The sequence below is a fragment of the Schistosoma mansoni genome, assembly GCF_000237925.1.
Source record: "Schistosoma mansoni, WGS project CABG00000000 data, supercontig 0125, strain Puerto Rico, whole genome shotgun sequence".
NCBI classification, from domain to species: Eukaryota; Metazoa; Platyhelminthes; class Trematoda; order Strigeidida; family Schistosomatidae; genus Schistosoma; species Schistosoma mansoni.
Window position 1 is genome coordinate 60,963 of NW_017386034.1, and position 21,030 is coordinate 81,992.

Consider the following 21,030-nt stretch of genomic DNA (forward strand, 5'->3'; position numbering starts at 1 on the left):
ATTTTATATAGTTGAAATCATTGAGTCAAGTGAAGCTAGACCACCATGGAAAACCTGGGGAAAGCATTCTGAGGAGTCCCATAATAGGACGAAACGACCGTTCAGTGTTTCCATGTTTCCCATGGTGGTCTAGCTTCAATTGACCCATGATCTCAACTCTATAAAATTACTAAAATCTCCATAAAACCCCTTCTGATAATTCTAGTATTCATTTAAAGTATGATAGATTAACATAGTGAAGAAATGTAAAACTTAAAATAATGCAAACATTATACAAATTAAATTTACTGAGTGACATGACATAACTATTATGATATCAATAAGAGTCTTCTAACAATTTCTGTTACTACCTATAAATATAAATTTAGCATAGAGTTAATAGGTTGACGTATGAACAAAATTATTTAACCAAACAACATTACATTAAAATGTTATAGAACAATTTAGTATATTTCCTTTTGTACAATTCAATATTGTTACATATGTTCTGTATATTGGTTTAAGCTCACTGATAAGAACATCTAAATATCTTGACAAGACTGAAGATGTCTACCATTTCATTTAGTTTCAAGATACAGTTGATCTCTTATTCTGTATTTTTATCTTCTAAACATACGTTTCTTTCACTATTTATTCAGTAATTGTATGTTTGGTCAATGAGAATAATTGAAATGAAAGCAGTAACAGCATGTATGTGTTCAAGATCTTCACCTTTTGTGAACTAATGTTGCTACATAAAACATTTAGTTGTAACAAAGATGAAGAGTGAAAATTCAGAAAAAATTAACAATCATTTATTAGGAAATCTTTGATTAAAAATAAAATTAGTTTCAATTAGAGAAGTGGTAAATGCACACCTAATACACAATAAACCTCTTTTTTTGGAGAGATACTTCGATTCCATAACATGAACTATAGAAAGAATTTTTAATAATATTAATGCATTTCTCATGTTTCGTATTGTTTTCATTGGAATTATAAATACATAGAAATAGAAAAGCGATCCGTCGTACTCATATTTTTCCGCGATTTAGTGTTCAGGCGGGGAGGGGATCACAACAAATAACACTAAAACGATCAGTTTCAGTAACTTTGAATTTATAGGTGTAAAATGTGTAACTGACCAGTTGGTGAATTATTTTACTGTTTTGTTTGCCTGTATCGCTTTTCGTCTGTCAATCAGGGTATGAATTAGTCTTTGTTTAGACCAACAATTAAGTGAAGTGTTTTTATTAACTGCATTACACAACTTTTTAAGCCGATCATCAAGTTCCTTACACTCTTGTGTTACACGAATTTGCTTTTAGATTACTATTACTTTGAGCTATGTTAAGTAATAAGTAATGACAGAGGTAACTTTACAAGGTACAATAAGATATAAAAAGGTTAGTTCTTCTACAATACAGTTTGATACATGTAAATTATCTTTGGAGTATAGTGTGCGAAAACTAAACTCTCCTTGTTGAGAAGAAAAAAGATTTCGCTTCAGATTCCAAAATTATATATTCAACTTGATAATCCAAAAAATTGACCAGGTTTAATACAAAGTTTATTATTTAAATTTATAGCATGTGAATCAAGGATTGTTTGCCATATCAAATCAAATCAAATCGTTAATGTTGGGGCTGACCAATATGAAGTGTTAACTTGGATCAGTTTATATGTTAAATAAAATTATGAGATAGATGATCGGAATAAATATGGTAAACATGGGATAAGAGAGATAATAATGTAATTGCAAATCGGAAATCATGTAATATGTGGAATAATACGAATTAGACAAGAATTAGCAGATACGGGTTGATGCTGGATGAATTTCTCTAAAACGTTAACGGGTGTTATAATAACAGTAATAATAGTAACAATGATGTGTGAATAGATTTAAGCTATAAATTGAACATTAGTCAACTTACGTCATCATATCGTAAAAATAATTTAACTAATTAGACTAAAAGTTGGTCAAGGTAGGAGAAGCGATTGAAAAAATAATTTTCTGGACGCATAGCTTCAGCATTTTGATCCAAATAGCAACTTCTTAAGCCGTCTGAAAGATTTTCAGTCTGACGGATTTAGGCAGATTGTTGTTAAGATGATATATTATTTTGAATGATTGCTCCATGTTGGTTATATGACCCATTTGTACGAAACGAGCTAAAATCGAGCTGTTAACCGTTTAAACCATATCTGTACTCAACTACACTTGGAGGTGCTCACGAGCCCGAAAATGCAAATTCCTAGAACACCTGCCAAAATAACTTGCTATATAAAAGCAGTTGAATTAATAGATACAGAAAGAAATGGCTAGTTTAAGTAATTCATCTTTGAATCTCGGAGCCCATATGTTGTTAACAGCCTATCTTAATGAATAATAAATTTTAATAGTTGAGACCATGAGTCAATTGAAGCTAAACCACCATGGAAATCCTGGAAGCATTGAACGGCCGTTTCGTCCTATTTTGGGGCTCCTCAGCAGTGCGCATCCACGATTCTGCCTCGCGGGGTTCGAACCCAGGACCTCGTGCACGAACGCCTAATCTCTAGACTACTGAGCTGGCCGGCATCCAAATGTGTTAATGTCTAACTTCAACTAATTCACGAAATTGAGCGACACATCCACCATTGTATTTAGTGAGTTACTATCTCACAACAAACCCGGTTGAACTCTACAGTCACTGCTTCTCACTAGAACTCCAGAAAATACCTCCTAAGCATATATTGATTAATATCAGGAGGGAATTTCGTGGATATTATTGTAATTTTAGTAGTTGAGATCATGAGTTAATTGAAGCTAGACCACCATGAAAAACTTGGAAGCAATGGAATAATAAATTCTTGATATTACTAAGTATGAACTAACAATACAATCTACTTAGCTATGAACATCTCCTTAAGCAATGTGAGTCTTGTTTTGAACATAGTATTCAATCTTTTTAGTCGTTTATTGTCCGCTTTAACATCCAATTCCATAATCATGAGGTCAGTAAATACGTATTTAGAGTTCAATCAACGTGTACATATACACTCACTTTTTTCACTTTGTGAATAATTTTTAACATATTATGATTCGAATCTTTCTTACCGTCCAAAAGACATCAATGTCTAATTATGATTGGGTGAGCCTTTAGTGTAGATTTATTTTCAAACTTTGGATGTTCATCGACACTTTTATTTCTGATTACAACTCTGCTCAGACAATCTTGTTGCGTAGAACGTTGTGGTCATTTGGATTTCAATTGTTGAGACTATTTCAAATATAATTGTTGCATAAGATTAATATCAATTATGGTGAATAATTTTATTCTCTACCTGATACCTATTACAAAATTCATTTTGGATTCCGTTGACAGTTCTTTGTGAATATAATTCACTCAAGTGTATCCTTCCAACATCTATGATGAGCGGTCAACTTCAAACCAAAGTAAAATTAATGAATAACTTTTATTTTTAAAGCAATAGAGAATAAACTTAACTTTTCTCATCATCTTATCAATGAACTATGAATGTTTTTCGTTGTGATTATTGAACATTATTATTATGATCAAAGTAATTTTTTATAACTACATTTCGTTGATTGATTTTTGTCACAATAACAAGTAGGGAAAAAGCAATGATGTGTGTTTTTTTTTCTTACTTAGTTGATTCAATATTTAATAGTTATGCCTTGAGGTACAATGTTTTCCTCAAGTATTACCATTGTATAATTCATTATAAAGAGGTAAGTAGCGTTATGGTAGTTAAATTTTAGAAGAGTTAGATGGGGCTATGGATAAGTCTCCGTGTAGTCATGTAAAAATATATATGTACATTTCTTTCCATGCTAACATTTTCTTGAATTATTGCCATTGTATCCTTTAGATTTTTGAAGTTTTACCAACAGAAAAACTAGAATTCACTCTAAATAATATCATACGGAAAGAATTTGTAAGCAAAATGATTAACGTATACAAATTGATTTCAATTTCGTTAAACGTTTAACAAGTAATGTTGTTCCAACTGCAATTCACTGAAGTTATTGAACATTTTTGACTCAGAACTGTACTATTTAGAATACCATCTTTAGGGAATGTACTTTGTACTTTAATTATTCACTCAAATGTTTAGCTTATTAGTCAACTTGTTAAGTTGTCAGTTACCTACTACTTACTTTACTTACGCTCGTTACCCCTCGTGGAGGAGCATAGGCTGCCCACCAGCATTCTCCATCCAACCCTGTCCTAAGCAATCCTTCCCACTTCTTTCCAGTTAGCATTCATTCTTTTCATATCTGCTTCTATTTCCCGACGTATTGTGTTCTTTGGCCTTCCTTTTTTCCGCTTACCTTCAGCATTAAAAGTTAGCGCTGTTTGGTGATTTCCTCAATGTATGTCCTATCCACCTCCAACGTTGTTTCCTAATTTCCTCTTCAGCTGGAAGCTAGTTTGTCCTCTCCTACAGAAGACTATTGCTGATGGTATCTGTCCAGTGAATGTTGAGTATTTTGCGTAGACAACTGTTTATAAATACTTTCACCTTTTTGACGATGGTTGTAGTAGATCTCCACATTTCACTCCGTATAGTAGGACAGTCTTCACGTTCGTAATGAATATTCTCACTTTGAAATTAGTTGACAGTTGTTTTGAGTTCCATACGTTTAAGTAAATCAACATCAAAATTCTTATTTTAATTTCAGTTGCTTGTTGAGACTGAAAAGTATTGGACTGCTTAGGGTAAATGATTTTCCCTACAAAATTTGAACAGGTGTCACTTAGCTGGGGATTTCAATAAATCACCACCAAGCTATTCAGACAATAGATAATAATTACATTTATTTACTTTATGACATCACGCGAAAAATGTCGGAAACAAATGATGTAAGCTCCATTAAAGTAGCTTTCGATACAATCTGATAATAAGTAATCAGTTTTATGATTAACATACCACTGATATTTCTACTAATGGGTTTCCAGTGTTTTAAATTTACAAGGAAAATCCAATTCACCAATGTCATATTAGACATTAGTCAGCATTTTGACAGTATAATGTGAATGTCAAATGAAGTTGATTTTTTTCAATGTTCTAAATTTGTCTTTTTTGCTAATTGATACTAACATTTCGTAAGGTCTTAAACTATGAAACGACTTTCATTAATAAACCAGCATATTTTAAATTGAATTTACGCTTTCCGTTATATCAACCATCCTACAATCAATTTCGATCATGGTTAATTTTGGTTAAGCCCTTTTTATTAACTTGCTTAACAGACATCGTCATTTGGATAATAACAATTTGCATATTCTTTGTACTGTTATGATCACCAGAGCACATGACACTCTAGTCAAAATGTTGATTGCTTAAGTATCATTCGATGACTTATACACCTCCCCATAAATGCATGCACGCGAACCCTATTATCAGCTTTTGTTTTGTTTTGCTGTGCCTTTATTAAATTGCTTATGTAATCGCTTGTTATTCGTTCTCTTACTCACTCGCTTGCTGCTCGCTCGCTCGGTGATATTCACTCAGGTGTTGTTAACTTTCTGGCGTGAGTTATTTGACAATAATTTGTAGTTGCTGCTTTTCTTTGCCTTCTAATTTTATACACCGTAAAGATTGGAATTGTAACGGTTATCGAGGTGAACGATTAACGAAATACAGCACTACACCGTAATGAGTTGCATTTCTGTTTTTACGTTTAGTCTCTAAATTAGCTTAATGTACTTAAAAATTAAATGTTTCGTAATACTTAATTTTACATAAATAGTCAGATGATTTAGTCGTTATCAGTCAGTCAGTCAATCACAACGTAGAACTTCGTACGTACGTACATCAGTTCGAGTTGCCATACCACATTAGCACAGAGATGCAGTTGTTGATTCAAATACCATAGTGGTAGAAGTAGTAAGAGTATAAGTAGTAATCGTAAAGATTAGGGTTTGAAGATGTTATTCAAAGAGTATAATCCAGTGAAATAAATTTTAAAAGAGAAAAAGATAGAGACATGAAGAATCCAGAAGATTAGTATATGGGATTACACAAAGAGTGGATGCACCTTCGCCATTCCAAACGATTTTGAGCCATGTCATTCAAGGTCTCTAACCATCGATTGCTATCATCTCGCGAATCCCAACCAGGTAGTCTACACCTACCAACATGGCTCAGTTCACTTGTCAGTGATTTAGTTTTTATGACGCTATACTTATCTTTTTGTCAGTAATCATCACCATTATTACGACGACAAAGTTCTATGAGGGATGAATGTACTTCATAAATTTTAATACTAACCATTACTAAACTAGTTAGAAAATAACCAAGTGAAGAAAATGTGATTGAGCAATTTTGAGCAGTTATATTCGTTATAAATTTGAGAGTATAGTTTCATTCACCAGAAGACTCTAGGAATTCTTTCCTGACAAACAATTTTTTTTGTATTTTGACTAGTTTCATGCCATAGTATTTAGAACTTTCAAAGTAAAAAGTGAGTTTATTGTTTTACCGTTTCATTGTATATTAAACATGTTACAGTAATGTACAAGTTTACATATATATATGTAAATACCAATATCAGGATTGTAATAATTTGACAAAACTCTGAAAGTAACTAACTAGTGTCTCAAAATTTACATAAAATGTAATTTTAGGAAGACATATCATAAATGCAATCTAAAATCAAATAAGAGCAAGGAGAAGTAATGGACATTAAATAAGTTAGAAAATAGATAATGAAGGAATGTATGAAAGGAAATGTTCAAGAATAAATATTCTAGTCAAGTAATTACTTTAATCCTTAAATCCTACAACCTGAATAAACCAGTTGTAGATTGAACTAATATTACCTATAGTCCATTTGGTCATTAATATTACAGAAGGAAACACTATGCATAACCATTACACTTTTGCTTTGATAACGGAGCATATGTTTCATTTATGAAATCAGAATTACATTCATTTCTATTTAAACTGTTTGAATAGTGAAGATATTTTTCTTGATTGCAACTTATATTTCCACGTTTACCGGTATCTTGTGTAGCTATAAAGTTATTTTGAATTGAGTCTTTAAAATCATTCATTAATAATTCATTCTTACATTCTGTATTATTGTTAGGAAACGAACCATCTGTAAGTACATTTGCTGTATTTATATTGAAATATGTATTTGATGAAGAAAATGATGTGTACATTTTATTTGATGAAGTTCTTGAAATCTGTGATATGTTATTATTACCAGAAGTATTATTGTTACTTTTGGCAGTTAAACTAATATCATATGATTTAGGCAATAAACAATATGCAAGATCATCATTAAGTGAAAATGCTAAAGAAGCATTATCATTTTTTGATTGATTAATACTTAACTGTTCAATTCTTTTATTTGTCTGAAGATATGAATCAATAAAATGATTAATTTTTACACAAATTGAACTAAAATCTGGTCTTTGATCGGGATTACTGTTCCAACAAGAAGTCATTATTTGATATATATCAGAAGGACATATGTTTGGTGATGGTAAACGGTAACCTTTTTCTAGCATTGCAATTACAGCTTGATTTGTCCAATTCCAATAAGGTCTTTCACCTAAACTGAATAGCTCCCAAGCGACGATACCAAATGACCATATATCACAGGCAAATGTGATTTTTCTGTACATTATAGCTTCGGGAGCCGTCCAGCGTATGGGAACTTTACCTCCCTTGAAATAATAGAATAAAAATTTTTCCAGATAGTTAAGATGAAATAAATGTAAATTAAAATGATTCATGATTTCTTACTGCATATTTACAAAATTAATTATTCGTTGTATTATAATTCGAAACTAGCATCAGGTATGACTTTAAGCAGAAATCAAACTACTGTTACAAAATTCAGCAACTACCTACTTCATAAAATAACTCAACAAAAGGTAATACGGATTATCCAAACTAAAAAACTTGTTTTAGATGTACAAATGATATTATATAGCTAGACGTATAGTGTCATCTTCAATGTGTAACTTCATCTATTGTTATCTAACTTCAGGTAATGTTAGGCACATAAGATGCAACTGCAGACCTATTAAGTTTCACATTAGTTGGGATAGTAGATTAAACCAGTAATTTCCTATGATTAACTGCAGTAAAGCCAACTTTCTCATTCTGGCAATGACAATCGGAATAGCAATTTTGTGATAATCAATAGGTACATAGGGTTTGTTTGTACTAATACAAGAAAAATATATATTCAGATGACTTCTGAGGTTGACTGCTGACGTCAGTCATAAAATAAAGGACACTACTGTTTCTAAGCTACTGAGTTCTCTTTCGAAATTCAAAACTCCTGCAATTAATTCATAATCAATTATTTTATCTTCATTCTAGATGAAACTACAGACGACAACCACTAATCGTACAACTCAGAAATGTTCAAAACATTTGCTCTTCTGATGAGGTGATATTGTCGCTTCAATCATCAAATGAAGACGTTATACAGTATAACTTACTAAGTTATAGGAAAAGTTGTTTAAATTATTCTCTCCCATTATAAACCATACAACAAAACTAGGGTTTCATGAATATAATTGAGAAAAGTTTGTAGAAAGTTATACATTGATTGTTCACTACGTACCATTTTGATACAGTTAATTTTAGCTGTTTCACATTTTCCCAGTCCTTCTTCAGGTGAAAACGTCTACTAACCATTTACTATATGAAAATCAAAGTTTCCATATAATCTATACCCTATCCAAAAATTAGACTTTCCAATTACTTCACGAAGTGTAGTTTCATTACTAATAGTTCGGTAAATTAGTATGGCAAACGATATCCCGTAATTTATATAGAACGACTTCACTGCTGCCACGTATTTGGTTAATTCACGTAGATCAACTCTGAATACATTAGAAACGCTTGTTTATAGAAATAGTCTTCGTATGTTGGTCTGTGATCTCCAAACAATTAAAGTAAGTTGGTAATTCAGCTCATGGTAGTTAAGAGGACATAAACATCAAACATCAAGTGAAGAGATGATTCATTATCATCAATAATAGTGAACAAGTTGTTTGTCTGTCAGGGAATACTATCTAAAAAAGACTAGGTTTTATAATAGATAATCAAGTTTTGAAAGATATCAGTGCTTGTATTAATAGAAGCAATATTCACAAATAACCCCTAAAGTAATTTAAAAATCTGATATCATTTATGATCATAAAGCTTATCTTTACTAGTGTTAAAATCAGCCTAAACAAAATAGAACTATGAAGTCAAAGTCCTAAGTCTACAGCATAATACTGAAACGATTCTTCTATTTGCCTATGTACGAAAATAAGAAGTTTTACAATTTACCGGTTTATATTAAGATTGACATAAAAAACAAATGATAACATCATAGTTTCAACCTCTTTAGTATAGTCGAAACTATACAAGTAGCTAGAAAACTTTATATTCAAGTATTATTACATTGAAATCCATCATATTTCGATGAACTACAAGCATATATCAAATCATGAATATTTCATACACAATCAGTTATGGTGAAGGGAGTTACTAAAAGATATGAATTCCGTACATATATTAACTGTTAAGATGGAAGCTATTATTTTAAAATTACTATTTCATTAGAAATATTTCACACTCTAAGCAAAGATGGATAGTGGCTAGCAGTGGAATCCAGGACGCGTGTTTCGTCCTATTTGGAACTCATCAGCTGGTTGCACAGTAAACACATATTCCAATAAGAGACTAATCAACTTGCAGTTCTAAACATCACTGGGTAGATTTAAGTAAAACAATACCAAGTGAATTTATTTCCCACTCTATTATTTTATCAATAATAAATAGGACTTACAGTGAATGTATATGCATCTTCATGAGAATCCGAATTACATTTTCGCGTTAAACCAAAGTCAGATACTTTACAAATGTTAAACTTATCAACAAGTATATTGCGAGCTGCCAAATCCTAAACCAGAAATAAAATAAATAAATACAGCTAAAATTAAATAGACAATGTATGATTTCACAGTCTAGCTTTAACAAACTGAACAATATTTTTTTTAAGAACTGTTAATGATATTCTACATTACATTTAGGGATTCCATTAGGATAATTATGTAATGGTCTAAAAAATTAATTTGACGAAAAGTTTTCTATACTGATATCAATTGACACTTTCCCAATACTTTTACACTGAGTGGTAAATTAGTTTACAAATTCATTATGATAAGAAATTTAATTAATAAAGACTAAATAGTGGAAAATTGAAACCATGTACAACTTCAAACTCCTAAAAATAATCATGACATTAAAGTATACAGTACAGCATACAGTCAACTTACTCTATGAACATAATTAAGATGTGAAAGATAATTCATACCGCAAGCAATATCTCTCAACATATACAATAATTGTTCCATAGATAGTGTATTTCCGTTACGCTTAAAATCAAAGAAAAATTAAATAAACAACATTTAGAAAATTTTCCAGGAAGAATTAATTAATCTAATTAGATTTATCATTTATTTTACAAATCATTGTCCTTGTGCTTCATTGATCAAAGTTGTAAAACGACTTTTAGATAAAATAAATATTGTGTATTAATTGATTAGGCTGTTGTTTGTGGAGATTTTTAGTAATTTTTATATATAGTTAAAATCATGAGTCAATTGAAGCTAAACCACCATGGAAAACCAGGAAGCACTGGACGACCGATCTCGCGTGGCGGAATCGTGGATGCGCCCTGCTGAGGAGTCCCACAATAGGACGAAACGGCCGTTCAATGCTTCCAGGTTTTCCAAGGTAGTCCAGCTTCAATTGACTCGTGATTTCAACTATGATCTATATTTGTAAACTATGTTTAGAGCATATTTATCGATTTCGTTCAGGAGAACGATGAAAGTTTCATGATCAAACCATCTAAATTAGAGAACAAAACTTCACTAAAATCAACTACCTGAGCTACGAATCTCCACTATCTCATGAAAACTATATCTTTTACAAAAAAAGGTTATTTGAAAATATTTAAATTTGAAAATTCCCCTTATTGAAAGCAATTTTTTAATGCTGAAAAAATCAGCTAATGTGTCCGTACGTAAATGAGTGTTTACTCTAAAAAATGTGCTTAAATTATGATTACCTAATGAAAATATTAAATATAAAAAATAACTTTATTAGTTGAGATCATGAGTCAATTCAAGCTAGACAACCATGGAAAACCTGGAGCCACTAGAAGGCCGTTTCATCCTAGTATGGGACTACTCACCAGTGCATTTCCGCGACCCCGCATATAGGATCTGAACACTGAACATTCAGTCTCGCGTGAGAACGCTTAGCATCTATACTACTGACTCGGCAGCCAACGGTGTTAATGTCTAACTTCAACCAATCTACGAAATTGAGCGACATATCCACCATTTTATCTAGTGAGTTACTATCTCACAACAGACTCGGTTGAACTCCACTGGTCACGACTTCTCACTAGAACTTCAGGACATACCTATTGAAGTTAGTCACTAGTGAGGATATGCGCTTCCAGGTTTTCCATGGTCGTTTAGCTTCAATTGAATCATGATTTCAACTATTAAAATTACTATAATATCCACAAAAACCCCTTCTGATAAAAAATAACAGTGATTAGTATAAGGTATATTAATTACTTACACGTAAATAATTATCCAATGATCCATTTTCCATAAATTCAATGACTATCATTTTAGGTTCAGATTTAATAACTAATCCAATCAATTGCACAATATTTGGATGATCTAATTGACTTAGTATATTAGCTTCTGTTAAAAAATCCTGACGAGTTTTTTCACTGACATCTGGATGTAACATTTTTATGGCAACAAGTTGAACTTTATTTTCATCAGTAGTTATAAAATCACCAGCACACACTTTACCAAATTCACCTGTGTATTTGGTAATAAAAAAGCAGTTATGATAAGAAAATAGTCTGAATAACTTCCGGTGGTTTAAAATAATTAGGAGTTTGATTACCTTATAACTCAGTACCAAATACAAATAGTTCAAGATAAAATGAACAAACTGTTAACGTTCATCAACCCAGAAACAATTCATGACAAAACAGAAGTACATTAAAGTTCATGTTTTAAGACTAAAACCAACCATTTAATAATATCCATGCCCTTTTTATCGTTTATAATGTTTAGTGTTATTATATTCATTATTAATGGCTTTGTTCAATATTATACTTTTGGTACAATATAGAATTCTCAGTAGCAAATATTTCAACAAGTCCCCCTTTCTATCGCTTGATCGATCCTGAAGACAAATATTGAGTGATTGTCTGTCAAGTGTTAGCAGTTCAGGAATCGACATCTGAATAATGTTTATTCTTTCAATTCGTATTACCAGCAACCACAGAGTCACTGATTATACTTTTTAAAACAGTACCTTTTTCAAAGCATTCAATTTTCATAAATACTGAAGTGTTTTTAACTCTTATTATTTGTTAGTTCTAATAAGAGAAAGTTTATACGACTTATTACTTCCTAAGGAGGTAAAAACTAGGAAAATAAACATATGAATTAATAGTGTTTAACCTATACTATCAAATCACCTCAAAATAATTTATAATTGTATTCAACATACCTTCTCCTATTGTACTTCTGATCATTATCCGACGTGGATCGATTTCTTTATTTGTTTCTCGAATTGAAACGGGTGGTTGAGAAGAATCACACATGGTTGATTTTAATGGAGTTGAATGGTCACTTGCTGCTGGACTATCTGGAGCTATAATCAGTATCAAATAAACATATTAAATTAACTCTTGGGAAAATAACTGAATTTGTTTGGTTCAAGTTTGTTAGCTTTAAATTGAATATTACAACTAAAAGTGGTTAATCAAAGGAAGCGTCTTGTCAAACATTATGTCTAATATTTTAACGAATTGTCAACCAATCTTAGAAAATACGATGTATTGCAATGAATAAAATGTCTAAACTAACATAGTGCTGTTTAGTTTTCTCAAGCAATTATTATACTTGTTGATATTTACACTAACACAGCAGATAGAACATGAATAATAAACATTTTGTGTGAAGATAAAATAAAACATAATCCACTAAACCGATACATAGGCTACAATACTAAGACTGTTACAGTTAATACAGTGAATTACTCAGTGAAGCCTATGAGAGGTATCGCAAAGCCTAATTTTTATTTTAGGGATAATGCAATTGCAGGGAAATACTATCGATGTTCATTTACAGACTTTCGTCCCATGGAAGATAAAAATAAGGTAGTCTGTCGTACCGAAGAGTTTTAGAAAAGGACAACAACTCGGCATTTCTGTTACTGATATGAAAGTGATAGATTTCAAGAATATTTCCAACTATTAAAGATCATACTACATCACTTTTAAAAGTAATTAGCAGCTACTTTTCTATGGTACGATGAGGAAATCTTCACGTTTATGAAGTTCATCTCAATGGAGTAAGCGATTTATAAACTGTTATCAAGTCAAATATCCTTGGTTAAGTACATTTCCATCTGTTTAATCCTTTCGTAAAACTTTTGTGAAATAATGTATTATTCCTCGTTCATGTATTCTTGCTCTATTATAACAGTAAAAATGGTAAAATATTGTAGTATTTTGCACGAATTACTAGGAATATGACAGAGTCATATGAAGTCTGGTATTTTATGGTTACCAACGTCGATACTAAGAGTATGGTAAGTAATACTTTAAATTATGCTTATCACCAATGAATAATTATGAAATTCATATTCGCTCTTTTAGATAAAGAAAGAGAAGAAAATATACTCTTGTCTCTATCAATAACCTTTAATCTATGCAACCGATTGTCACTACATAAATATTTCCTATTTGAAACTTACTAGCTGAATATGAAAGTTCAGGTTGACAGTAAATGAGAATTTATCAGATGTAAAAAACCCAATTAAAACATTAGGCACATTCTTGTCTATTTTATAATAACCTAAAAACTCATGATCCTTTTACATCAATAATATGGTAACTATGAGGATTTATGTCAACAAACAATTAAACAGATAACATAGTATCCTGAAAAGTTGCATAGAGTTTTATAAAAAAATTATTTAGCTAACGAAAATTATATCTATCAGTCTGTTTTTAATTTCCTATCTTCATGAGTTACCTAGGGAATTTGGAACAACATAAATAATCGATTTAAATCATTTTTAACTATATTTACTGTTTACTATTCAGTTGTTTTAAAATTAGCTTTTCGTTCATTCAGGAAAATTGTATCCATAACGGTTACTCGGTTGAACATTATATCGATTTAGAAAACGTTTCTAAATATTTACTCAACAATACATCATAAACCAACTACGAAAACTTCAAACAACAAGTCATTTATTCATCATTCAAATGTTCTTAGGAGATAAATTGCATACATTTCTTTCAACTGAATTATTTAGTTTTCCAGAATGAGGATATCATGATCATAAGGTTTAAATATGAAAAGGCTACGGAGAGTTAAGTTTGGACTTATTAAAACAATCTTGAATAAAGTTTTAACATAAATTGTTTTCAACTATACAAACAAACATTAATTAAATGTAAGTACGAGTTGAGAAAATCCACTTTTCAGAAATTACAAAAGGAACGATACTTATTTTTATGATAGTAAAGGTGACATAATTAAAATACAAATAATCTCACAAAATTAATACCATACCTTCAAGTTCTAAATCACACGGTGTAGGCTTTTCTGTCATACCATTCATTGAATTTGAAACGAGAACAGTTTCCATTTGCCTGAAGATGAAGTCAAATTTTGAATAGAACCTTAAATATAATTTATTCATTAGTATAGGGTTATGGAAATTGTTGAGTTTTATTTGAGTTCATGAACAGCTCAATGTTAGAGCACCATTTCTTCCTGATCTTCAATGGTGGTTGAACATTGATCTGTTTATGAACTCAATAATTTATTCACACAAATTATTTGCCCTACAATGTTTATTTTAAAATTCACTTGGAATTGTTAAGTTGAATCTTTCCATTGATGTTTACGAGAGCAATTGATAAGTCTCTTATTGGCATATGTGCATACTGTGCGTATTGCCTCGATATGGCCTAAATTCACAAGCATTACAAGCAAAGATGGATAGTGGCTAGCAGTGGAATCAAGGAAGCGCGTTTCGTTTTATTTCGGACTCGCCAACTGCATGTACTTGCATCTCAGAGTTGATGTCCGCTCTGGGACTCGAACCCAGTACCGTTCACTCCAAACACAATCGCATCATCCACTAAGCTACTGCTAGCAACTATCCACTTTTGCCTATAATACTTGTGAATTAACGTTATATCGAGGCAATATGCACAGTATGCACATATGCCAATAAGAGGCTGATCAATTGCACTCGTAAACATCAATGGGAAGATTCAACCTAACAATACCAAGTTAATTTAAACTTCACCTCATTGTACAGGTAATCTAACCAACACATAGCCAGATACGAGGACTAACTACTGCTTCCTTATGATTTACATTAATATGACAAAATAGCCTGAAGTTCTCGCGAGTCTAACTGGTTCTCCGAGACAGGTGATTTCGAATTCTTGGCTGTCAGAATGCATGAAAACTGGACGGAGCCCTGTTAATCTTCCGATAAATAAATATTTTCAGAAAGGGTTTTGTGGAGATTATGGTAATTTTACAGTTGAAATCATGAGTCAATTGAAGCTAGACAACCATGGAAAACGTGGGAGCACTGGAAGGCCGTTGCGTCCTATTGTGGGACTTCTCTTCAATGAGCATCCACGATCCAGCCTCAAGAGATTCGAACACAGGAACTATCAGTCTCGCGCGCGAATGCTTAACATATAGACCATTGACTCGGCTATCAACGGTGTTAATGTGTAGCTTCAACCAATCCACGAAATTGAGCGACACATCCACCATTGTCTTTAGTGAGTTACTATCTCACAACAGACCCGATTGAACTCCACTGGTCACTGCTTCTCACTAATATTTCACATTTATTTAAAAAGTTTATCATCGTAACAATAAAAGCAAATCGGATCAACTTTTACTCAGAAATTTTTCTGCTCAACATGGAAGATAAACAAATAATGCTGATTTTTCATGAATTATTTTTGTTCATATTCTGTATATAAGCATGTTAGTTCATTACATAAAAAAATTATACTTCTGACTACACAGGACACTACAATAAAGTTTGTTTCATTAAATTTGATGTTCGAGTCCTTTCATTCTATCCATTAGTTATCATCAACGTAATTAACAAAACTAAATTAATGATTTAAATGAAAAATTTCCAAAAAAGAAATCATAACTTACGTATTTCCTCCTGTAGATCTAGATCGTTTAGTACAAAAACGAAGAAAGATAAGAGTACCCAAAAGACAACATAACAATATTACTGCTAAACTTAATATACCCATAAGTATTTGAAAGCGCTTAGATGGTTGAGTTGGTTTTATTATTTCAGAAACATTCATTGGTATTGAGTCTTTTGAGGTAGTATCCATAAGTAATGGATTGTAAGTAGTAGATTTTTCTAAAATAGAAATGTAAAATTTAAATTCAGACAATTTCTAAAAATAATGAATAGTATATTCACATAATTTTAGTTTGAAGCCAGAAGTAGCATTTCCATGGTAAAACTCTCATGAAATTCTGTATTTAAAAACGACACTTGCTAAGTTTGGATTTCCAAGTAAACTAATTTGTACACACTATTTGAAACAGAAACTACAAACATACGATTCTATACTTTATACTAAACAAAACGTAAAGATTTTTCATACTGTCCTAAAATTAGTAATAGAATATAGAAAAAGGTTACTGTGTAACTACGATAACATCAGCATATATAATTCCAGACAATTGTCCAAACATATTGCTTTGTCACTAAATCAACAGAAATCAAGCCAAGTTTCTGGTCAAGTCAGTATTGTATAGATCTCGATATATCGAACCATTTTTTCACCTCTGAATTTCATTTAATTCATGATACCCTACTACAGGAACCGATTTAAACATAAATATTCATATTTTACACATTGAAGTTATGAGTGTTTATAATTTATTGGTTAAATCGAACAATTGTTTTAGCGCTTGAATAGTGTTCTTCAAGTGTTTAAGTGTGAAACACTTTAGAGTCTGGAGACTTGCTTGTTTGTTTATGAGGTCAGGATTCAAAATATAAATCTTAGAATAATCAATGATAGTTAACAGTAAGACAATCTAAAGATGTTCTCAAACGAATATCTTTCACTGCATTTGTGAGTATTAAATGAGTTGCAAAATATTCTTTGAGAACCTTTCAGCTACTATGAGATAACAACTATGAAAACAGTTGATATACATTTCTGATAATAATAATCATATGTTCCATAGTGACTGGCTTCAAGAGGTATTTCCTGGAGTTCTAGTGAGAAGCAGTGACCAGTGGAGTTCAACCGGGTCTGTTGTGATATAGTAATTCATTAGAGACAATGATGGATGTGTCGCTCAATTTCGTGGATTGGTTGAAGTTAGACATTAATACCGTTGGATGCTGAGTCATTGGTCTAGTGGTTAAGCGTTTTCTCGCGAGACTGAATGTTCAGTGTTCAGATCCTATATGCGGGGTCGCGTATGTGCACTGTTGAGGAGTCTCGCAATAGGACGCAACGGCCGTCCAGTGCTTACAGGTTTTCCATGGTTGCCCGGCTTTATTCGATTCAGGAATTCAGTTATTAAATTGATAAATATATATATATCACTTGAACAACAATATTATTCCCATAGTGGAAATTCTCAAAATATTATTTTACAGCGAGACAATCACTCAGACGTTGTAGGTTTGTCTGTACCTGTCACGTGGTATCCTTGTGTTTTAAATTCCGGGAAATAAAGACAGAAATGCTAAATTCTGTTTTTGATAAAACAAAGTTAAAAGCATAGTCTGTAAGGAAAAAAATAAGATCGAGACAGACAGATTTTCTTATGGTGCCAAAATTCATCATTCAATATATTTAACATGGTAGGAGTAAATCTACCTGAGTTTTCCTATTTGAAAAATTTTGTTTTTATAGTGTTAAAATGATAATAAAAAATTCGAATCCAATTGTGACGTACCTATGGATAGTATAAAAATAAAACTGATTTCCATCAGGAAACTTAAGAGTCAATTTTTACTGAAACCTTTAAGTATATAATAAGAAACTAATACTTCGAGTGACTCCATTTGATCCATTAAACAACACATTATAGACACACAGTGTTAAAGTTTCAGAATGATTTTAATCACTGATAATTGTATATTTGTGTCTCTTTCAACACTGATTTATGATAGTCTATGATAAAACAATCGTATTTTCACTGTAATACATATGACATAAAAATAATCTCATTACTGATAATGTACTTTGACAACGGCGGGAAGAAATGATTATTCAGTAGAATTTGATCTTGTAATATGAAATGATTATCTGGATCCATTTATTAAAAGTGTTAAACATTTTTTTAAAATTAGATTTTTTTATGATAATGTCAAAAAATATCAAAATTTGACGATGATAAATATGAGACAATGTTTATCTTATACAATCAATTCATAGAATGAAAATTGTTCTTAGATTCTTGACATATTTCTATTAGTATCACAATAATTTACTACTAATAATAATCAATTGTCCTTATTTGTGATAACAGATTTGTAAACAAATAACCAACATCTAAAGTTCTCTGTGTAACGCTCATTCCTTTGAAAGTAAATCTTTCATTTTCTACTTCTAAATTCTAGTTCTTATCAAAGCTGAATTATTTTCTATTTCAGTAGTACATCATATTACAATTCTTTTCATTATTCAATGCTATATTCTTCTATGGTTTTTAATGGTTCCCTATTACTCTCAATATTAGTTTTCTGTACAGATACTATTATCTGACCCATAAATTATTTTCTCCCTTACCCCTTGATTAGTACGCCACCTCATTTGTTATTTATTGTCGAATCCATTTATAATGCAATCTTTTCTAGCCTCCTATAGAAATATATTTTCCATATCACTATATATACGAATGTACAGCTTAAGTAAATGATTTCGTCGAAAAGAAAATTTTCTTCGCTGAATTCTCTTTTTCTTATTCAATGACATTATGAGTTATTTTAGTTAACAGATACTATCCTTATCACAACGTGTATGAACTACATCCATGTTATAATTGTCAAACTGCTTGGCTATATCAAACTGTCTATCTTATGTAAAAGTGATTGTACTAGATGTATATAAATCAATACCGATTTAAATACATTTGTTATGGTATATCATTGGTTTGAGTGATATACAATAAACCTTTAGTACTGAATATTATTAGGAATTCTGGGTTGAGTTTAATTGAAGCAGATCGGTATTTAGAATCCGTTCAGTGATATTTTGACCAAAATATGAAGAAAGCGATTAATTACAATCCTTAACATCTAAAGTAAAATCACTCAAACCTCTAATGACAGAATTAAATAGGCTTTTTATTAAGGTAATGGAAATATCTATGATTCATTCAATGTTACAAATAAACAAATATCATATTATAAAATGGATGATTTATATGACAGTTTTAAGTTGTTTTCTTTGCAATAAATAAATAATTTTCCATCGTTTTATTTATGTTTTATTAAAAATTATAAGTACTTGTGTCTTTCATTTCTAAATAAAAACTTTATCATCCTTACCATCCATTACGAGATCACTTTGATCAGTATTTGAATATCGATAAACTGACTTCTTGAATATTCCCCAGCCAGCTGAAAGATGAGGTCGCACCTGGAAATAGTGAAAGCATACTGATGTTTAAAAGGTGAAAAGATTTTCAAACATATAGATATATATAATCTGTTTACTATATGATAATTAATCAGGAGGAAACAGAAAATTATACTGTTTTAACTTTTGAATTCACTTGGTATTGTTTGTTTGAATCTTCCCATTCCTTTTTAGGACTGCGATTGGTCAGTCTCTTCACCCCATTGCACAAGTAAGTGGCTATCAGGACTCACTAGCTAAGTGGATAACGTGGTGTCGTTTGAAGTGAAAGGTGCTGGGTACGAGTCGCTGAGTGAAAGTCAACTCCGAGATGCAGGTACATCCAGTTGACAAGTCCCAAATGGGACGAAACGCGCGTCCGTGATTCCACTGCTAGCTAATGTTCATCTTTGCTTATAATGTTTTAACATTTATTCACATAACTACGAGCTAATTCGATGTATGTTGTTAACTTTGAATGTACTACACTTAACTGTTATCAAGTAATTATGATTTATTCTCTAGAGGATTATTATTTGTATTCCAGCTAATAAGATTACACATACTTACTTTATGAAATAAATGCGTTACATTTGATATTCTTAGGAGCAATTTATTTGGCAATTTATTTCACACTATCAACTGAATGTTTCGATAACCTTAAATCTTCTTTATAAATGGTATTTCTGGTGTAAGAAAGTACTTTCATAAAATTTGGTTAAAGTTCACCATCTTACACCTTTCAAACTTGTATTGTTTTTCCTGTATTCTGATTCGTTGTAAATACATTGAATTAGTTAGTTCCCAAATTTGCTGTATTCTTTGATTCTATTACATATAAATACACTTTAATTTTGACTACGGAAACTTTATTAAATCAACAAAAACCTATAGCTATCGGCATTGTCCCTTTTTTCAGAAATGCTAACTTGACTTAATGTTCGTCATAGAATTTGTGTTACATAAAGATGTGACGATTTACTCCTATGTATTATTAACTATAAAATAATTGTTTAAAAATGATAAGACACAACAATGGAAGTTCCACTGTTACAATGTTTTATATCGTGCACATCTTTTTGAGAGGTACTTTGATCTGTGGAGCGTATTCGGATTATACAGAAAACAAATATAATCTGGTTTTATGTTTAGAGACACATTTCGTAGACATGTGTTAAACAAACAATGCATTATGTTGTATGCGCATATTAAGTATCGAGACTTATAAATAATGCGGTTCTCAGGTTTTTAATGTTTTTTTCACTTAAGATCAGTTCAATGACATTTATGTCGTATTAGCCTAAAGTAAT

At 31.2% G+C, this 21,030-nt stretch overlaps 1 protein-coding gene across 1 annotated transcript in view; it reads right to left on the bottom strand.

Moving 5' to 3' along the window:
- Positions 1-6,851: 6,851 nt before the first annotated feature.
- Positions 6,852-21,030, bottom strand: part of Smp_139480 (ephrin receptor, putative) — a gene marked incomplete at both ends in the record, with an annotated part of 38,984 nt that continues 24,805 nt past the window's right edge. Inside the window, 7 exons of the mRNA XM_018790264.1 lie at positions 6,852-7,667; positions 9,797-9,910; positions 10,287-10,385; positions 11,608-11,858; positions 12,562-12,705; positions 14,640-14,719; positions 16,269-16,525. Coding sequence (XP_018646345.1) covers positions 6,852-7,667; positions 9,797-9,910; positions 10,287-10,385; positions 11,608-11,858; positions 12,562-12,705; positions 14,640-14,719; positions 16,269-16,525 — 1,761 coding nt within the window. The remainder of the gene's footprint in view (positions 7,668-9,796; positions 9,911-10,286; positions 10,386-11,607; positions 11,859-12,561; positions 12,706-14,639; positions 14,720-16,268; positions 16,526-21,030) is intronic.